Consider the following 22803-nt stretch of genomic DNA (forward strand, 5'->3'; position numbering starts at 1 on the left):
TTGGAGTAGTCGGGAACGCGCGGCGGTGCTGGTGCTCCAGCGAGGATATTTTTGGCACGTGAATCTCTAATGTCCATTATACACTCCCGTGCAAGCAACCCCGCGCTCGCTGATGCTGGATGTGCTCGAAACAATAAAGATAACTGGATATACAAAGCAGACAACAACCTATACTATACAATGCTTAGCATATATAAGTACACCCCTCACAAATCTATCTTTTAAATTCATATTTTTAATAGAAAGCTATACAATATTGTATTTGTTCGTAAACATTAGATTAGTCAGTACTGAAGCCAAATCTGGAGCTTATCTAACAAAATAACATACGATAATGGTCCAAAAACTAGTTCACCCAAATTTATATGGTATCGAGAAATATAAAATTTGTACAATTTTAAAAAACAGGAAAAATCAAGAAGCAAAAAAAGAAAAAATTAGTTGAATTTTTTGTAGGTTGAATTTTTTTATTTGCAATATTTCACTTGAATTTCTATGTACTATTTTAAAATTTCTAAATATATTATTGGCAAAATATTATTTTCATAAATATATGTTTAATAAATCTGTTTTGTTTAAATGCACCAAAATACATTGCCTATATTCACTGAGAAATGGATACAAATATTCATTTTCAAAATGGGGTGTACTTAATTATGCTGTACTGTATGTGTGTTAAAACAATATAGTTGTACAATTTGCCACTAGAACTTATTTCATTATCTATATTTCACATTGCCATTCATTCAATATGTTCATGGATGAAACGTGGATAAAAGTTATGGATAAAAGTTCAGATCCCACAATTTAATAACACTATGCTACAGTATTACTTACCAATTAAAGTTTACACTGGTATAACTGACATTTGTTAATGACATGTAACAACTATAATGGGTCCCTTTCTTTTTCTATGTTGAAAGAGGCATTTCAACATTTTCCAGGCACAAAAAAAAAATTCTGGTAGGATGTTCTTTCCCCAAAATCCTGCCCTGTGACCAAGAAGAGACGTGCAGACCGGCATATATCCAGTGTCTCAGCTCAGTGGAAAAACCTGAGAAATATTTCCCTGAAACCAGCCACAACATTTGTGTGGATCAGTGGCAAGGCAAAAATTTGGTCAAACAGGTTGAAGTCTTACCTCAGTGCTTACTTTCAAGTCCATAATTTTACCACACAAGTTAAAAAATGAATGCATTTTTACAGAAACTTAAAAACATTGCCAACCATTTATAGGGAAGTCATTGAAATACTGATTAAAAACTCTTTTAAGTATTACTCAGGTTTATTACAACAATATCCTATATGGTTCTTTGTCTGATAAAGAGTCAAGCATTATTAATAGTACATAACTAGCAGAATACATACTTAAATGTTTCAGGTGTCGCACATTCCTTTGGCTCAGTCGCTTGCCACAGTGGAATGAACTGACAATTAGGCATGGGCCAGTGTTAGTTTCTGATGGTTGGATAAAGATATCACAGTTTTGCGGATCACGGTATTGTGATACTGTTCTTAAATAAGTTCTTTTTAAATGTCTGATAAAAAAAAACAATAACTTTTTTCCCATTTGAACACAACATATATTTTAGGAAACATTTTGAAACAATTGGAACAGTAAACATGTCAAACTAAATAATTCAAATAAATCACTGACTTCTGCTGTATTCATTAGTTTCAAAAACACTGATTTCTTTTCAACACAATTAAAAAAACCTTACATATACCTTAGGCACAGTATAGCATAAAAATATAGCGTTTTAAAACCTTGACTTTTCCAAACCACGGTAAAACTTGAAACTGGTTATCGTCCCAAGGCCGACCGACAATTACTCTGGCAATTGTTTTATATTGTGAAAGCCCTTCCAGCTGCAAACCAGCATCGAGAGTACAACCATCAGTGCTGGGAAACACCCACAAACTCTTCACTATACACACTACGGCAAATTTAATTTATCCACCTATAGGGCATGTTTTTGGACTGTGGGGAATCTGTAGCATGGGAAGATGAAGCAAACTCTACACAGAATGGCCTCCTGAACAGCTGGGACTCTGTGCACCCATGTGCAGCCCATAAATAAACTGAATATATTTATTTACAGCAAATGTTCTCAGTTCAAAACAGCCCAAACACAACACAACACAATGCATAGAACAGGATAGAGTGATATAGATTGGCATAATGTGCTGCTTTGCTAAAGCTATAGTGTATAATACAGCATAATGATCATAATGATGATCATAATAATAATCATAATGAAATATCATTTGAAAATGTCTGAAGGTTAACCAATAGAAACTAGATCTTAGTTATGGTGGGAAGGTAGTGAAGATGAGCAAAGACCAGCCTTAAGACTGTTTTAGAGAGATAATGTTGATCACCCAGATGAACAGCTCTTGCGTTTATCAGTCTCTATAGGATAGAAGTGCAAAAAAAACAGGAAGCGGATATCCAGCAGGATCAGTAAGTTCATCAGAAATATGTTGATTGCTGCAATAGACACCACCATATGGGTAAAAAAAGCTGCTTACTTAAATACAAACATTATTATTTAAATGTTTATTACATCTTTCCATCCCACACTCATCAGAAAACCCTTAGTTGCAATTTTGTAATCAGATCTGTAAAAGAATTGTGTTCTTAGAAAAGTAAAAGGGGTCAGAGTCTAACCATCAGTGGGCCCCGCAAATAAGATTGCATTAATTCATTCTAATTAATAATTAATTCATCATCTCACAGTAATATCTTGTCAAATTCAATGTTTAAAGGGAATTTCCTAGCAGAATCCAGCGGATACTGAAGAAAAAGCAAACAACGGGGCTATATGAGTTCAAGGCCATGCTGCATCTCCATTGTGTCCTTGAGGGAAACATTTGCTCCTGTGCAGTTTCCGGCTCTGGGACTGCTCCTGCCAGCTCTATTAGGCATAGCGTTTGTATTAAAGCGACTCTGTGAAATTGCATTTTCAATTTATTACCATTGCCGCTGCAGGATTGTGGTAAAGAACTGTGATGTCAGAGTACTGTATGAATGAGAGAAGCAGATGGACACGTGCCAACTGTAATCTGCAGTAATCTCTTTCATCCTGCTGTTCAGAGATGATCTCTCCATCCCTCAACACGGGCTGAATGAACACAAAGCGACTTTGAAGGAAGAGATCAGAGAAAGATGCAAGACCTTTAGCATAGTTTTTCGTTGATATAGCATAATGCACATCAAGCTGTAAACACGCACGCACACACTTGTTCTGTTGCGCCTCATTAGCCGATGAAGAGAGGCATGAAATATCTACTCACTGTACACTTACCACTTGAAGCACAATGAGTGTAGCTATGATACATGTGAAGATGTCTTGATGTCTATTTCAGCCACTGGGACTCCTGATCTAATCGTTACACCCTTCATTTATCAAGACAGAAATCGATATAAAAAACAAAATCGGTCCAAGAAGAGGGTTTGGAGCTGAAGTGGTGCTAAGACTGGAATGGATTTTCTGCATCTAATAAAGGGGATATGTACGGTCAGAAGAGAAATCAATAAAATGTAATTATGGCCCACTGGACTTGGGAACGGCTGGAAACTGATCTGTCACCAAGGCCTTTAAGAGACGCATTACAGAGGGCTAATTTTATAACAGCTGGAATGAGTTTAGACACAAGCGGGGAGGACAGCACTCTGTCGCCAATACTCAAACTGACAATCAAATCTGGGCCATAGAGTTTCATGTTGGCTTGTATTGACATGCATTCTACACCAACTCATTACATGCGTGTTACAGCCTGTTTCATAAGAAACCATCTGTCAAGAAATGATTACGTAATTCTGTAGGAACAAAGCTGAAGCTTAAATACCAACAATGTTATACACTCACCGGCCACTTTATTAGGCACATCTGTATAACTGCCCGTTAACGCAAATTTCTAATCAGCCAATCGCATGGCAGCAACTCAATACATTTAGGCATGTAGACATGGTCAAGACGATCTGCTGCAGGTCAAAGCGAGCATCAGAATGGGGAAGAAAGGTGATTTAAGTGACTTTAAACATGGCATGGTTGTTGGTGCCAGATGGGCTGGTCTAAGTATTTCAGACTGCTGATCTACTTGGACAACCATCTCTAGGGTTTACAGAGATAAAAGAAAATATCCAGTGAGCAGCAGTTCTGTGGGCGCAAGTACCTTGTTGATACTAGAGGTCAGAGGAGAATGGATGGATAGAGGTGGATGGGCTGCACAGGCTCACCAAAATTGGACAATAAAAGATTGGAAAAACGTTGCCTAATCTGATGAGTCTCAATTTCTGCTGCAACATTCGGATGGTAGGGTCAGAATTTAATGTCAACAACATGAAAGCACGGATCTATGCTGATTTGTAACGGTTGAGGCTGGTGGTGGTGGTGTAATTGTGTGGGGGATATTTTCTTGGCACATTTTGGGCCCATTAGTACCAATTGAGGATTGTGTCAATGCCACAGCCTACAGTTTTTGAGATTGTTGCTAGCTATGTCCATTCCTTTATGACCACAGTGTAGCCATTTTCTGATGGCTAATTCCAGTAGGATAACGCACCATGTCATAAAACTTGAATCATCTCAGACTGGTTTCTTGAACATGACAATGAGTTCACTGTACTCAAATGGCCTCCACAGTCACCAGAACTCAATCCAGTAGAGCACCTTTAGGATGTGGTGGAACGAGAGATTCACATCATGGATGTGCAGCCAACAAATCTGCAACAACTATCTATGCCAAAAAGGATTAAGGCCGTTTTGAAGGCAAAAGGGTACCTGGTACTGGTATGGTGTACCTAATAAAGTGACCAGTGAGTGTATATGCCATTAAAAACAACTGTGGTTAGTAAGATTTTCAAATCGTCATTAACTTTTTTCCTAAATGAGTTTCTTTTTCTATGTTGGTATCCACACAGTTATGATGGTGACCACCAACACTGACTTTAGGTGAAAAATACTATTGAAATCAATGGTGACCAATCATTCTGGAAGTGAATTAATCCATCAAATAAAATAGGCTAATATTGTGAAAACTAATGTGCTTACAAAGTAATTTAAATGTAATTTATTCCTGAAATGTTAAAGCAGAAATCTCAATATTACAACAGATTTTCAGTGTCACTTGATTCAATTCAGTTTAAGTAGCTTTACAATTTCTTCCTTCTGTTGAAAACAAAGCATTAAATTATGAAGAATGTTGGAAAAATCTGAAAAAATACTATGGAAGTCAATGGCTGTTTCTTCCAACATTCTTCAGTAGATCCTCCTTTATGTTCAACAGACGAAAGAGACTATGAGTATAATGTACTTTTTCAAAGAATTGGTCCAAGCATCACAATAATTGAAAACATCATTTCAAAATCTTGATCATTTATCAATCATTCTAATATGCTTTGGCTAAAAGTATTAATTTCTTTCAAGTTTTCTTCGAGTATATATTTATTCCCATGTTTGCTTCAATACTGTGAAAACTAATTTTAAAGGAAACCCTTAATAGCTGCACATTCACAATATTCATCATTTGGAAATATGAATAGGGCTGTCAGCATAGGCAGTCAAGCAAAAGCTGAAGACATATAACTGAAATTGCATTGCACAGTGCACCGAGGGGGGAAAAGCAAGTCACGCAGTGAACAAAACAATCTCCCAGCATGACCGGTCTGATATGAAGAGATCAGCCATCTTACAGACCAGCACCTTTCTAGAAAAGAAACCGGCATTGGCATTCAAAATGCATGGCTCTACAGAACAGACCACAGAACAAGTGATGTGCATGGAAAAAGATAAAGAGGAAATCTGCATTAGCTGACACTGAAGGGTCAGGAAACTCCTCAGTGTGCCGTCCGTTAGAAGATGAATCATGCGAGCACTACACCAGACTGTCCTTGACCATACAAGCATTTCCGTTACTGCCTGCCCTCACACTGATAATGACTGTAAATAGCTCTAAGCACATAAGATAGCATTTGCTGGTCTTCAGGGTTGTTTCTCCCACAGGAAAGCAAGCTGCTGACGTGGACTCTCAAGGAAACCTCCTCTAGTGTAAATGAGGATAAGACTTGTAAGGGCAGGTTGCCTAATGGGATCTCCCATGACATCTCCATTGTTTTTCTCACTCAAGATCACAGATCTGTTACTAATCTCATTTACCTCCATTCGTCACTGCTAGAAAAGGGCGTGATATGGTAAAAACCACTACAGGGGCAGAGGAAACTGGAAAATGTTCAGGGAGAAGTACCAAAGGCCAATAAATCGTCCTAGTAGTCTAAAATACAAAGATACTCAGTGCTATTCTCATTAGGTTAATGTTTTCTTAAAGCTTCGCTCTACCTCGCAAACAACCCATCAGCAATCAACCTTTTTAAAAGCTGATGAGGATCCCCATTGACTACTAATTTCGTATTTGATTAAGCGTAAGAGGTTGAACCACCCTCCATTTCACTCCTGAAAAAAATGCTTAAACCAAGATGAGGCGCTTTTTTTGCAATAAATCAAACGTTGCATATCTGTTTCACCTTTGGGTCTGAAGTAGCACAACGGTGTTGAGCACAACACAAATTGAAGGTGTGTCATGACACATCTAGTGTAGAATCACTTTTTATTAGGGGTTCTGTTTTGGTTTTGTCATGTCAAATTTGTCAAATATAATAAAAAAATAACTAATTTAAAGAGTGTTGATTTCAAACTATAAGATTGAACAAAAAACAAACAAACCTTTGTTTGATGAGTTTATATTTTTGCAATAGCCAAAAATACATTGTATGGGTCAATATTCCATGAGTATATTTCATATATTTCCTGCTGTAAATATATCAAAACCCAGTATTGGTAAGGTGCAATGCTAATAACTCAATTTGTTTAGTGAAATTTATTTATAAACTAATTTCGAGTGGATCTTGTGCTTATGATTGCTTGCACCTGGTCCCGCATTATCTAATTTATGATTCACCAATCAGACGATTCCTAAGCCACTATAAATACCCTAAGTTCCATATAACAGCCATCTTTGTTTTGAAGAATCCCCCCCTTCCACCCCTACTCCTCCTCCTTTCCTAGATGGGTGGCACGGTGGCGCAGTGGTTAGCACTGTTGCCTCACAGCAAGAACGTCACTGGTTCTAGTCCTTACCAAGCGAGCTGACATTTTTGTTATTGAGTTTACACATTCTCCCCATGCTCACGTGGGTTTCCTCGGTTTCCTCCCACCATCCAAAAACATGCAACTTAAAGTTGACTAATCCAAATTGGCACTATAGACATGCTCCTAGTAAGTAGTTATCTCTTAAAAGAAATTAAACTATCTGTACATTAGCTACTACAGCAGGGGAGTTCTCGAGATCTACCTGAGCTCAAACTCCCCTCTCGCCTTGCAAACATTAGCGAGCCCCGGGCTCGAGAATCTTATTAGCTCAGGGCTCTCTCCCAGGACAGCATGCCAAACAAGCTTTATAATCAATCAGCTAAGTGTGAACTCTTGAAATTTTGCTTAATTTAATCTTTAAAGGTGAATTTCAACTTGAAAGATGGTTCTGGGTCACAAATGTGTAAAAACGATTGCCTGAATTCATGAGAATTAGATATCGATTCATCCAAATATTAGAAAAATGGTTAAAAAAAAACCCTGAGAAAACTAAAAACAAAATCTTTTTTAAAAGTCAGTTTGGTTTCAGTGTTGCTAGTTATCTTTATTGTGAAGTTGGTAAAGCTTAATTGAAAAGTTGCTAAATTATGTCGTTCTCATTTCAGCTGGTAAATTAATTTTGAGAGAACTATCAGAAATGACAAGTTGTCTGTATAAATGACAAATAATTCTGACTTATTTTTATTTAGTTTCTTTGTTACTTTAAAATAATAATCATAAACAATAAAGAAAATCACTAAATATGTTTAAATATCACCAAAAATTGCTAAATTGTCACAAAAGCCATGGAAAATTCCAATTGACAACGCTGTTCTTTACAGGTCTCTGGTGACGTTACTAGGCAAGTGTGGCATCAAGATCAGACATAAGAACAAACAAGGTGTTTTGTTATTGAAAATGAATCATGTTTAATACTGTAAAGCTGCTCGCTTCAAACCATTAAAGTGCTATATAAATAAACATGAGTTGACTTTACTTGAGTGGCGAATAGCTAAGTAATTAACATAATTTAATGGCCATTTTCTATATGCTGTAATTATATTAATGTTTAGTTTTCTTCATATTATTCTAAATGGTATTTCAAATTTCTTTTCATGCAGTAATGAAGAACTGAGTACATTAAGGTCTTTTTCCCCCATTAAGTAATTGTCCAAAGTCAGTCTATTTGATGAGTTTCCTTCAGAATTGTGAAACTACTGCACAAACAGTAATAGATGGGAACTGTGTGCCAAATATGCACTGACATGAAATCATCAGCCAAGAGAGATCTCGCTCTGCTCAGACTTGGAAGATCCACATAAACAACATTAAATAATAATGAAGATGAGGAGAAAGAGTCGCTGGCCTCAATATAAAGAATTGAAACTGGTCACCGTCTCACCTGAGTGTGTTGCCCTTTAACCCCTCCAAATGACAGAGGGGAAGCGGCTTCAGATGGAGTCACAGACAGAAAAGGTCTAAACGCGAAAAACTCAATACTGCAACCTTTATCAACAATAAAACACATCCAGACAGGCTGGAATTGAATAATGGGTGAAATTCTGACCTAAAGTGTAATACCACACAAACAGACAAAAAGACAGACAAATGTACATAGAAATGTTTTTACAAAACTAGAGTTTCCATTAAAAAACACAGGCGCATTCCAACTTTGAGTTGTGCTCTATGACAACAGAACTATTCTGACAATGCTTCTGTATGATGTTGTCTGTGTTGGACACAGAAAGTGAAGAGCGTTCAAATCAAGTTTTCTAAACACTGTTAGATAATTTAGACACTAAGCTGACCTGTTCATCCATAGATCAGTTTCAATGTAAACTAGTCTCTCCCAGGATTGGGTGTCTTGCGATGCGTTTTACACAAAGAGAATCCCCCGTTGTGTTAAAGCACAAGTGTATGGCAAAAGAAAGCTAGACCACTAAAATGCAGTTTTGAACTGGCTTAGATGCAAAGACTGCTCACACAAGTGTACGCTGTCACAACCCATTTGGTCCAACGAAATCACAGAATTCTCCTGAGGTCCATTCTTTCCTGACATCACTTGTTTCTTCAGCTCTTTGGAAATCTGAAACCATTTTCAAGAGTTCAGAAGAGGTAAAGGAGAAGCCCCTGAAGTCGTCCTGACTGATGGACGGGAGGATGGACTCATCGATGGGTGTAAGTGTAGGATCCTCTTGGGTGAAGTCTGGATCAAAGTTATTTACATCTTCTGCAGTTTTCTGCAGAATTTTGGGTTTTCAGATAAACGTATATCACAATAAACTGAATATTCATCTGCTTTTTAAATATTATACTCACAATTCTGGGCTTGAAAGGTGGTTCAAGCGCTCGCTGGTTAAGTTTGTCCCAGTCAATGTCGGTAAAGAATGGGTGACTGGTTACAGCAGTTTCTCCACCCTCTGTAGCTACACAACCCAGGCGCCGGGATGGATTCTTTGTCAGAAACTGAGCAAAGCAAAACCAAACATAATTCCATCAAGCAGTTTAAATGGCTATAATTCACCCAAAACCAAAATTGGACTTTAATTTACTCCCTCTCACGGCATCTGAAATGAAGACGTTTTTTTCAGTAGAACAATAAAGACGTTTTAACATTATTTCCTTTAATCCACAAGCATAGCAAATGGTTCTGAGTGATTTCACAGCAGGATAGAGCTTCCTGTCACACATGAGCGGACATTATTTGTTTACAACCTTTTTTCTATAGGTAGCATCATCCAATTAACAAGAACAATACAGCACAAGCATCCTCTTCATTATGCACCGTTCTGTTATAAGAAGCTTATTTTTACTTCATAAGACCTCAATGTATTGTTAGGAGCAACAGGTGTTAATTTTATTTTGCCGTTATCTGTATTTTTTTCTGTAAAAGTGCTGGTAGCCAGTTTTAGCTAAAAAAATCTTCTTTAAAGTTATATTGAAGAAGTCACCAACAAACATCTTGGATGGTCTAATAGTGAGTAAATTACAACAAAGAAACCAATTTTTTTGTGAACTATCCCTTTAAATACAAAATGAATGCCTACCAATTGTATCAGTTACTCGGCCTGAGTAATGTGTGCTCTCAGATACTGTACAATCAAATCAAATTCAATACAATCTAATTAACTCCTGTCCTTTTTCTGCAGCCGTCTAAAACCCAAACATTCACATGTACACACACACACACACACACACACACACACACACACACACACACACACACACACACACACACGCACACGCGCACACACACGCGCACACACGCGCGCACACACACACGCACACACACACTCACTCTCTCTCTGTAAACCTGACACCATTAGGAAACACAGCTGGGTACCAAACCTCATCGACTTGTTGTTCAGAAAGATCACTCAGTTTTGCAGAGTAAAAACAATACTGAAAAATTAAAACCAAGGGAGGGATCAACATTAAAATAGTTTGAAACTATAGCTAATATTTACTTTCTGTAATATTTTGACAACCTAAATGAATATTAAAAATATATGGTAACACTATAATAACTACACACTATGAATCATTAATTAAGCATTATCAAATAGTTATTCATTATTTGTTGAGTATTAATTCTACATTAAAAGATGTAAGCAATCAGTTTATAAATACAGCTATAAATACTGTATTCTTGACTTTATAATTGCTTAATAATTGTATCTTTTACAAATTGTTAATGATTATTTTTTTAAGTATTGCAGTATTAACAAACTAGTTATTTAAGAATAGTTGGTGCTATTTTAAGATTATTCAGAATGCATAAGTAAATGATTATTTAACTATTCAAATTAGCATTCATATACAGCTGAAGTCAGAATTATTAGCCTCCCTTTGATTTTTTTTATTTTTAAAATATTTCCCAAATTATGTTTAACATTTTCAAAGTATGTCTGATAATATTTTTTCTTCTGGAGAAAGTCTTATTTGTTTTATTTTGGTTGGAATAAAAGCCATTATTAATTTTTTAAACACCATTTTAAGGTCAAAATTATTAACTCCCATTAAGCTATATATTTTTTTCGATAGTCTATTCGACTCTTCGATAACAAACCATCGTTATACAATGACTTGAGTTATTAAAATTATTATGTTTAGAAATGTGTTGAAAAAAATCCTGGTAACACTTTACAATGACTACACACTATGAACCATTTATTAAGCATGAGCATATAGTGAATTCATCAACTGTGAAGCATTAACTTTACTTTAATAAACGTAAGCAGTTCAAAACTGAAGCATGTATAATGTGCTTAATAATTGTACTTTCATACTTTGTTAATGATTTATTTTTCCTTACTAAATTAAGTATTGCATTACTTACAAACCAGTTATTTAAGCATGTTTGGTGTTTTTTTAAGATCATTCAGAATGAGTTAGTAAATGAATAATGAACTATTGAAAATAAAATTTTCCTTAACATTTAAATGAACATTTATAATTCTTATTATTCAGGCATATAGTAATAGTTAATTTGTATGTTAATAAACTCTTTATTAACTCAACTTCATTTAGTTTTGTGACCTATTTTAGTGAGGACTATTTATGCTTTACAAATCCCTTATAAATGACAATTAAAGGCTAAAGTTCTATTTCTATAAACAGGAAAAAAGAACATAAAGGACTTAAATAATTTCTATACATTTGAAGATACACATATGAAACTGTGTCAAATGAAAAATATATCTTTGCAACCTTATCTAAAATAAAATAACTGTACAGTTTAAACATTGCATCTTATTATATTGTTAAATTATTATATTGTTGTTGTTTTATCCAATTTTATGTTGTATTTTGACACTCCTGTTATTCAGCAATGTTTAAACTTTACAGTAATTTTACTTTTAAGATAAGATTGCAAAGATTAATGTTCATTTGATACTGAGCCTTTAATTGTCATTTATAAGTGATTTATAAAGCATAAACAGTCCTCACTTTAGATTAGGACACAAAACTGCATGAAGTTGAGTTAATAAAGCATTCTGAATGACTCTAAAAGCCACCAACTACTCTTAAATAGAAATAGTTTGTAAATAACGCAATACTGAATTTAGTAATGAACAATTAATAATAAAAGTATAAAAACACAATCATTAAGCACATTATAAATGTGCTTATAAGTCAAGAATACTGCATTTGTATCTGCAGTTATAAACTGCTTACGTTTATTAATGTAGAGTTAATGCTTAACAGATAATGAATGAACTATTTGCTAATGCTTAATAAATGATTCCATGTGTATTTATAAAGTGTTACCGATGCCTCCATTCAAACAGCAAATTTCATTTTCTTTACTACTAGTTATAGCACCAAATATACATAATAAACATCTCAGGTCTCATGTAATCACCAATCAGTGTCCAATCAATAAAACAGATTGTAAACAGTCACGTAGCATTACACTTCTGTCATTCATTATCCATAGCTGTATCCATGGCTGTTGCACTATTAGTAAAAAATTAACATCTTAGGCGGTGATGGGTCAAAACTGACACATTTATCCAACTATAGTGTATTCACTTTTCCTTATATTGGTTTATATGCACTTCTGGGTCGTCTGCATCAGATAAAACCACAGCGGTGCCAAAGGACTGAGGTCTGCCAAATGACTGAGGTCTGCCTCTCCCCATATAGACTGCTTTTCAGCCACTCTATTGATCTATTCTTTGTAGGCCAATGTCATGCTGGATGACCCAGGTCTGAGTATTTTTCATCTGTGGCAAGTATCTTGACACTCTGCGGTAGAATTACTTGATTCAACAGGAGAATTTAATGGCCCTTCAATAATTTCACAGTGCTCTGAGGGAAAAAAAATCCTTCCCATTACTACTCTTCCACATCGAGAGCAAATACTAAAGAGAATCTGAGAGTAGGGGGTTGTGCATGTGTGTGTACATTTGATGTGAAGCGCTTTATTTTTAGCTGCAGTCATGTGATAGCAGTGGATTGTGGATCGGGGCTAAATATAGTTATGTAAGAGAAGGAAAGCACATGAGAGACAGAAAGAGATCAGATGGGAGGTGTTTACTGTTTACTGATGTTCACTGTTGCATGAACTATGTTTTAATTCACACCATATGCCTCCCACCAATCAGGACATATAAAAGCAGACGTTGCTCTATTCAAGCCAATTCATGTCTGCGTGACTTCAGGGCTCTTAAGTGAACAGCCTACCCCTTTAAGTATGTCGACAGCGTTTGTGCTGAGCCAGGACGCGTAGATGATCTCTTCTGTCAGGATGGACTCAAAAAGGTCATCCTCGTTCTCTGCCTCGAAGGGGGCGTGCCCTGAGAGCATTTCATAGAGAAGCACACCGAGAGCCCACCAATCAACCGATGGCCCGTACAGTAATTCCTGGAGAATCTGCAGGGCATATACAACAACATTTAATACACTGAGGAAATCCTGCTTTGTGTTTCTCTCTCTCACACACACACACTTTGATCACACCATTAATTCTTCACTTTATTATATGGCATTGTATATTTTGTAGGAAATGAAACAAATTTTTAGCCGTAATTTTGTTGTAACTAATTATTATGTGCATTTTTCATGTTTATATTATATTATATTATATTATATTATATTATATTATATTATATTATATTATATTATATTATATTATATTATATTATATTATATTATATTATATTATATTATATTATATTCATTTTCCTTTGGCTTGGTCCCTCATTTTTCAGGGTTAAACACAGCTGAATGAACCGCCAACTATTCCATCATATGTTTTACGCAGCAGATGCCCTTTGAGCTGCAACCCAGTGCTGGAAAACACCCATACACACTTGCACAATACATTCACACAATACAGCCAATTTTGTTGTATATTATATTTTGTTACATTATTTATTCATTCATTTTCCCTTGGATTAGTCCCTTATTTATCAGGGGTCACGACCGCGGAATGAACTGCCAACTATTCCAGCATATGTTTTACACAGCAAATGCCCTTCCAGCCGCAACCTAGTACTGGGAAACACCCATACACACTCGCATTCACACATTGAAGCCAATTTTGTTTTATATTATATTATATTATATTATATTATATTATATTATATTATATTATATTATATTATATTATATTTCCTTTTTTGTTGATCTACTATTAAAGTAATAATAGTTAATAATTAATTATTTTTCAGATTTTTTTTATTTTAAATGCTTGTTTTACAATGTACTTGTTACATACTGTATTTATCTAAAGTAATAAAGTAGTACTCTGTAGTGTGCATGTTAAATGTGCAACGAAATTATTCAAAGGACATCATAAAATAAAGCATAATCAAAAACAGTCACACACTATACACTATGTTTTTCAGTCACACACTATACTTTGGCTTATTCCCTTCTTTATCAGGGGACACACTACAGTGGAATAAACTGCCAATTACTCTGACAGGTTTTACTGGTGAATGTGCTTCCTGCCAAAACACAACACTAAAGAGTGCAATGATACATGCAACTCCCAATGCTGCGAAACACCCACACACTTTCCAATTAACATGTACTCAAACATGTGATCAATATATATATATATATATATATATATATATATATATTCATAAACATTGTAGCCTACAAACAGATTTGTTAAGTTTATTTTTTTTCTTTTTTCTCTCAGATAGATGTAATTTCATCTTGTTTAGAGGGTAAGGGTGGGAATAATATTTGCTTAAATTTCTTTTAAATTTCAATTTTAAATTAAATTTCTTTTTTTAAGTTTAATAAAAAGATTTTTTAAAAATCTATTACTGTGTAATAGGTAGAAGCAATAATTTCAGTGAATGTGAACAGCTCTAAGCAGAATGCTCAATTTGGCACCTCGTCCTTCATCTCTACACAGTGTGAAAACAGCCTAACACTTGATTGTTCTAGATGTCTGTGATGCATAATTTGCATAATTCCTGTGCACTTCAGAACATGGTGAAGCGTTTGATTCACCTCTGGTGCAATGTAATCTGGGGTTCCACAGAAGGTTCCAGTCACAATACCCTCAGACATCCCTTCCTTACACATGCCGAAATCAGCCAGTTTACAATGACCATCCTTATCCAGCAAAACATTATCCAGCTTTAGATCCCTGAAGTAATAGACATATACACAAAACAATAAGAATACAGAACATAATAGCAGCATGTGCGAGAGCGGGAGATATTATGTAAATAATATTCTTTCTCTGTATATTATTACTGCATTGAAACCTTTTCCTCTTGTAATCTTTCTATACGAAAAATTACAAATGGCACTGCATGCCAAAGTGGTTGCTTACCTCACACACACAAACACACATTTATTCAAAGCCATGCTTGTACTTAGTCATAAATTTATTCTACTTCCACAGGGGCTGCATGAGCGCTAATAATGTGCCAGTTGTCCATTTATAGAATTGATGTAAGCTCATATTTTGCTTCGTGTTTCTGTGCTGGTGCTGTTTCCAAGTCAAAGCAGAGCTACGCTGCAGCAGCTTTAAGGGTCTGTGCGCTTAAAGGTTTGCAAACATGGAAACGATGAGGTAACGTTTAGCCTCATAGTGTTAATAAACCTCAGAGGACACAAAAGTAGAAGTGGCAATTAAAAAGGAAAGAGGAAGGAAGGCACCTGAGAAAATACACTTAAATGGAGAGATCAACCGAGAAACTGAATTTCTACGATCATCTGCTCCCCCTCACGTTGCTCAAAACACATTTGATTTTCCCGTCACTGAACACAAACGAAGAAAGGGAATGAACACAAACGAACACTAAACACAACAGCGATAGTCCTAGAACACTATGTTTAAGTGAAGAATATCAAGCACGTTTCGGTGCCACAAAGATGTTTTGAATAAAGAGAATAATTACGTTTTTTGGGTGTTAGTATAAATATGTTTGTCATTTACTCACCCATATTAAAACATATCTTTCTTACTTTCTTCAGTTAAACACAAAATATATTTTGAAGAAAGCAGGAAACCCTTAAATAGTATATGTTTTTCCTACTATGCAAGTTAATGGTTACACGTTTTCAAGAAAAAAATAACTTAAAAAAGGTTTGAGGGAAAGTAATTAGCGAGTACATTTTCATTTTTGGTGGAAATATCCATTTAAAATTGTCTATAAGTTAGTGTGCTCCAAAACATTTACAAAAATCTCATTTTGAAGATTGAAATATTTAAAATGTAGAATATATTTTCCACTAATAAGAATTAACTTGTCAAGACATCACAGAGCAGTTCAGCATATCATAAGATGTTTTGAACATTCAAACGCTCTCTAGTATTTGTATTGCGTAAGTGTTACAGCTAAAGTAGGTCAAATATTTATAATTTTTAAGGTATAGCGTGGTTTGGAAAAGTCAAGGTTTTAAAACCACCAAAATACTCTGTTATATCATTCGTACGTTTTTCTTTTTCAAGTTTTGTTTTAAGTTTTTCTAGTAATTCCAGCAGAAAAGATATCAAAGATGCTGTTTTTAAATAGTAATGAAATATGTGTTTCTAAACCTATGAAGACAGCAGAAGTCAATGATTCATTTGTATGATTTAGCCAGATACGTTTACTCCTCCGAAATATTTTAAATGTTTCTCAAAACAAAATGTTTTGTGTTCAAAGAGGGAAAAAAAAATTTGTTTGTTTGTTTGTTTGTTTTACCCAGACAATTAAAAAGAATATATTTTAGAGCTGTAATCACAATACCGTAAAACTGTGATATTTTTATTCAAGGATATCATACCGTCAGAATTATTATTATTAGAAGTGTATTATTATAAAAATGCATATATGAAAAAATTACAAATGGTAGCCAACACAGTGATCATCTTAAGTTTATTATTCCAAAAAATCCTCCCAAATGTCTGGATACGGAAACATATTGTTCTGTATTTAAAGCAGATAAACAGAAAGACTAAACGCTGCTAATATAGACTGCGGCTAGAATGGATGAAATAAACAAAACACAAACTGTTAGTTTTAAAAAAATCGAACCTAATCATCTATCTAATCAGCTTTTTGTTTCAGCTGAAATTACGTCCCACACAGAACAGCTGCACATTACAAGTCACTTCAGGTCAGGACATCTTAATTTTAGTTTGAAGTGTATTTGTGCGTAACTAACCTGTATACAATCCCCTTGCTGTGGAGGAATATAAGCGCAGATGTGATCTCCGCTGTGTAGAATCTGGCTCGGTTCTCCTCGAACTTTCGGGATTTCTGAATATGAAACATCAGATCTCCTCCATTCACAAACTCCATTACGAAAAACAAACGCTCCTGTGAAAAGATTAAGAATTTAAGATGTAGATTTATTCATCAGAAAACGTTAAATTACACCTACAACATACAATAAGGAAATTCAGCTCCTTCCAGAAAAAAAAAAATCAAGTAGTAGATGGTTAACCCTGCAAGCCATGACCATTAGAAGATTCATGGGAGAAAGATATCATAAATACTGGAGGAAGAAGACTGCAGGAAACATGGGATTATAGGATTGAAAGGTTTGGAGGGTGATCTAAAACGAAGAGCATCATAAGTTTGAAGTGACAGAACTAAGTCTCTGCTTGAGTTCAGCTCTGCCTATACATCAAACTGAGAGACCGCACGCTGAGAGACCACCCGCAGCCACTTTTCTGACCATGATGCATGCTGTACAGAAAACACTTGTGAAATGCAATCATTTTTTAGTTCTTGAAATAATCAGAAGTGTAAGGTTAGGGAAGTTGTGTCCCCTGAGAGGTGTGAATTTGTGGTGAACTGTGCTTTTTTTTATAAATGACATCAGTTTGTCACAGAAGAATATTTTATTTTAACCATCAAAAAGGAGTCATTCTATGCATAGACCAGAAACCCTGTAGGTTTGAAGTCTTCCTGATTGTTATTTGGTTACTGCACATTTTTTAAATATTTATTTACTTACAATTATCTCTAAAATTAATGCAATATACTAAACCAAAGAGTTAATAAAGCAGTATTGGCATTAAATTATTTGACATTAAAGGGCACCTATGATGAAAGTTATCTTTTGTAAGCTGTTTGCACAGAAGTGTGTGTAGGTATAGAGTGTCCAGTCATATTAAGAGAATATAAAGACAATAAGTCTCTTTTTTTATTTCCTGACATTAAAATAGCATCCAAATCCCTCCCATTTTGAGGCCCACTGCAATACGACGTAGTAGTGTGGTTTCCCCGTCCAACGATTTGATTGACAGCCGCGTATTAACATGTCTCTGTAGTAATGAGTTTAATCATATCCACAAGACAGGACGTGCGCTAAGCAACCAGGATTGAACGATCTGTTCAGCTCACTGGGATCAATCATCATCAAATGTGATCAAGCATGAGTTTTACAGTGCATGTTTGTAATGAGTTACAGAGATTTTACCGTCTTTATCACCTCAGCCACCTGTCAGTACAATTCTAAAAGAAGATGCTTTGATCTTGGTTTGTGGAAATTAAATCAGGTTTATTTTGTACATTAACATAATGAATATCTATACAGCAGTGGATATTAACGTGTATCCTGTCACATTTGCTGGACAAAAACCGTGCAAAGTTAAATGTGCATGCTGTGTGTGTGTGTGTGAGCGTGCATGAACTTTGTAATGACATTGCTTGTGACTCGTTGCAGAAAGACTTGAATTAACTCCACAACAAATACATCAAATAATCATTGGGAAGCTCCTACTGCGGTATTTCTCACAATCGTTACGTGAGATCTGCTTCATCTCTGTCACTGTGCTGTTTATCTGACGCAGCCGGAGATTGAGGCACAATCTGACAGGCATGCGGGAACGGTGGGTGGGGAGAACTAGAATTAAAAGGCACAGGCAACAAAAACAGCTACATTGTGCTCAGAGCAGAAAATTTCAATATTCTGGAGGCTATAATAAATAATCTGATGGGTGTTTTGAGCTGAAACTTTACAGACACATTCTGGAAACACAAGAGTTATCTTAAAAGACTTATCTTAAATCTTCAAAAAGGGGTAAAATAGGTGCCCTTTAAAGACAATCTTTAAAGAATCTACTCATTATAATTAGAAATTCAGCTAAACTGTTAAAAGTCTATTATTAGACAAATCTATTAAGGTAATTTTATTGCATTATACTATATAATAGTAAAGTATTTCGACAATGTAGATACCTTACAAATATATTTTATGTAATATATGCATTATTTGGAGTTAAATTACTAATATTGTTTTTATTAATATTCCAAATCAGGTTTATATTATATAATTTTTATTGTTTTATACATTTCCTGTTTTGTCTATTTTTAACCTTTTTAAATCAAGTTCTATTTTAGGCTTTAGGCCTGGATTTTACCTACCCAAATTCTAAAGCTTCCCAAATCCACATGCAGAGGTGTAAATGCAAAAGTTTGGTATCATTTTAAAGAAAGCCCTTTGATTTTTCATAAAACACTATTGAAAGTGAAAATAATTGTATATGCTGTCTGTGTTATAATAAACCCCTCCAAAAAAAAAGCGCTTTTTTTTGCAAACTCAAATTTAAAAGTGTACCTTTTAGGTTCTGTGTGGTCTAGATTGCTGTAATTAATTTAGTAGGTTCCTGAACATGTCAGTAATCATTGGAAAAAAAGAAAAATGTCTTGATCATAATCTATGCAAAAGTTATTCTATTCCAACTGATGAGAGAACGGAACCACATATGGGATATTGGGCCAATCCGGACCTTTAAAATTCAAAGAATGCGGAAGTTAATGATGTTATAGACCCGGTCCTGGGTACGCATAGTTTAGGAGGTTTAAAACATTCACACAATTACATTTTATATAGCTTTTATTATCTTAATATTTCAATATAATATGTATTTAAATAACTTACATATTATTTTAGTTAACATTAAACTTTTTAATCAAATAATATTTTAGTTTTAGAGTTTTAGTTTTGCATTATCTTTGTATATCGTGTAAAATTAAATTAAACATTATGTGCAAATGCATGAATTTTTCAATGTATAAATAATTGTTATAATTCAATGACAAAAATTCAATCTTATAACTTCAACACTAGCATGATCGCTTTACAGCAAGAAGGTCGCTGGTTTGAGCCTCGGCTCGGTAAGTTTGCATTTCTGTGTGGAGTTTGCATGAGCTCCCCGTGTTTGCATGGGTTTCCTCCGGGTGCTTCGATTTCCCTGACAAGTCCAAAGACATATGGTGTAGGTGAATAGGGTAAGCTAAATTGTCTGTAGTGTATGTGTGTGAATGAGTGTGTATGGGTGTTACCCAGTGATGGGTTGCAGCTGGAAGGGCATCAGCTGTGTAAAACATATGCTGGATAAGTTGGTGGTTCATTCCACTGTGGTGACCCCAGAATAATGAAGGGACTAAGCCGAAAAGAAAATGAATGAATGAATGAACTTCAACACTACTTGCATGCTACAGATCTCACATATGTTGTTGTTCAGATTAAAAAATTAAAAAATAAAATAAAACAGCTAATGGCACATTTAGCCATCTATGCTCAAGAAAAAAGGCTAATGCTATTTTTTATGCTATGCATTATAGGTAGCAATCTATTTCCATACCAATCTGTGATCCATTTCAAATTCACCCTACCATAAATGACCCATAAAATCCTAACTGAGTGTGATTGGCTTATTTTCATCAATCCACTGTTTACGTCTTGCCTAAATAAGCAGCTCTTCGCCAGAAGAGGTGAAGAGGACCAGATAAGGACCAAACAAACGGCTCGGCACATCCACTAATGACCAAATCCATTAACAAACACAGACAGGCACATTCACTGCGCAACAGCCCCACACACCGCAGGCCTGCTGAGATTATCGATTCGGACCACCACATTGCGGCCTATCTGACGTCGCGTGGCCCCAGAGGGTCATGGATGTGCTTTGTATGTCGCTCACGTGTGGAGCTTTAAGAGATTGATTGTGTGTGTCAGGCCTGTAAAGATGGCCGGTTCATAAATTCCTTTCTCATTACGAACACACTTTACACACGGCAGCGAGACCTTGAGGATGTTCCCGCACATCCATGTTCATGCGGATCTGCAGTAATAAATCCTCAGAGATCATCAAGTTAGATCTGAAATCATTGTGAAGTCAGAGTCTTTAAATCCTTTTGCAATCTGTGTGTGTAGGCAAGCCCTGCATGCAGAGTCATTACATTCGGTAGCACTCTATCTTTGACATGATGAATAAAAACTACAATAGCTCTTTATTCTTTTCTATTTTAATCTATTAATACTTTTTTGTTCTTATTTGTGTACAAAATATGAATATTACCTTTAATTAAAAAATAAGAACATTACATTTAATTAAAAATAAAAGAATGTTAGATATACTTGCTTTCCTGGTGATTCAACGTACAGTTGAAGTCAGAATTATTAGCCTCCCTTTGATTTTCTTTTTCTTTTATATTTCCCAAATGATGTTTAACAGAGCAAGGAAATTTTCACAGTATGTCTGATAATATTTTTTCTTCTGGAGAAAGTCTTATTTGTTTTATTTTGGCAAAAATAAAAGCAGTTTTCCTAACCTACATCATATTATCCAGCATGTTATTAGGCAATTATATGGCTAAGTATATATACTGTAAGATAAAGTGCAACCTTTAATTTATTACTAAATGCAACCATGTGTGTCTCTGTAGAGCCTGTGTAATTGTGAACTCTTTAAATCTGTTAAGGGATTCTGTGTTGACCTCTGACTTGAGCTATTCTACGGGCTTCAGGCAAACACGCAAGCAGATTATAGTGGACATCCAACTTCTCGCAACACGCACAGAGGAAAATTACAATCAGAGAAAATGTAAAGCCGAATGCAGCCTGGATTGAAACATATTTATGAAGCCTGAGCTGCTAAACTCGCTACTGCTCTCTGCTGGTGATGGGAAGATAGCAAGGTATCAGTCATACAACACAAAAAACGGTACAGTATGCATACACATCCAAAACTGTCTTTTCAACCAAATAACTTTGTCAATTAAACACACAAAAACGATAATACAATCATAAGATGCAGATTTTGTTTCAACTATAGGTTTTTGACTCTCAAATTGTTGGTAGCTGTTGACTATGGATATGTTTGATTTTATGAATCACCAAGGACCACATTTTCAGCTTAAAATCTTCTTCAGATAAAACATAGTTGGCCTGAATCCTTTTAACCAAAGTCAATATGGTATGTTCTTCATACTTCGATTGTTTAACTAAGCTAGTGTCTTTAAAACGAAAATATCGTGCAAACGTACTGTAAATGGTTGATTTATTCATTTGAAATGTTATTAAGTATGTTAGATTTCTGGGTTATAAGAAGTTTTTAAAATCAATACAGGGGTAAAGACGTAATATAGGGGTATAGGGGTTAATATAGGGGTAAAGACACAGTCTTTATCTGTGTGTCTGTGTGTGTGTGTCTGTCTCACCGGTGTCTGAAAGCAGCAGTAGAGCTGGGTGAGGTAAGGATGAGAGGAAGCGAGAGATAACACTCGTTTTTCTGTCATAGTGCACTCCACATCATCATCCTGCAGTATGATGTCTTTCTTCAGGACTTTGACTGCAAACACCTGATCTGAACTGTTCAGCCGGACCAACATCACCTATTTACATATAGCACAGCAGAAACATTAAATACATGTTAAGCATATTTGCATTGGTTAATTGTAAAGCTAAAGGTATA

The 22803-nt window shown here is 35.3% G+C and overlaps 1 protein-coding gene across 1 annotated transcript in view; it reads right to left on the reverse strand.

Moving 5' to 3' along the window:
• Positions 1 to 8622: 8622 nt before the first annotated feature.
• Positions 8623 to 22803, reverse strand: part of prkcha (protein kinase C, eta, a) — a 33142-nt gene continuing 18961 nt past the window's right edge. Inside the window, exons 9-14 of the mRNA XM_056471114.1 lie at positions 22550 to 22723; positions 17259 to 17413; positions 15108 to 15246; positions 13320 to 13508; positions 9450 to 9596; positions 8623 to 9370 (exon numbers count right to left, since the gene is read on the reverse strand). Of these exons, the coding sequence (XP_056327089.1) occupies positions 9128 to 9370; positions 9450 to 9596; positions 13320 to 13508; positions 15108 to 15246; positions 17259 to 17413; positions 22550 to 22723 (1047 nt within the window). The 3' untranslated portion in view covers positions 8623 to 9127. The remainder of the gene's footprint in view (positions 9371 to 9449; positions 9597 to 13319; positions 13509 to 15107; positions 15247 to 17258; positions 17414 to 22549; positions 22724 to 22803) is intronic.

Source organism: Danio aesculapii, chromosome 13 (genome assembly GCF_903798145.1).
Source record: "Danio aesculapii chromosome 13, fDanAes4.1, whole genome shotgun sequence".
Taxonomy (NCBI): Eukaryota; Metazoa; Chordata; class Actinopteri; order Cypriniformes; family Danionidae; genus Danio; species Danio aesculapii.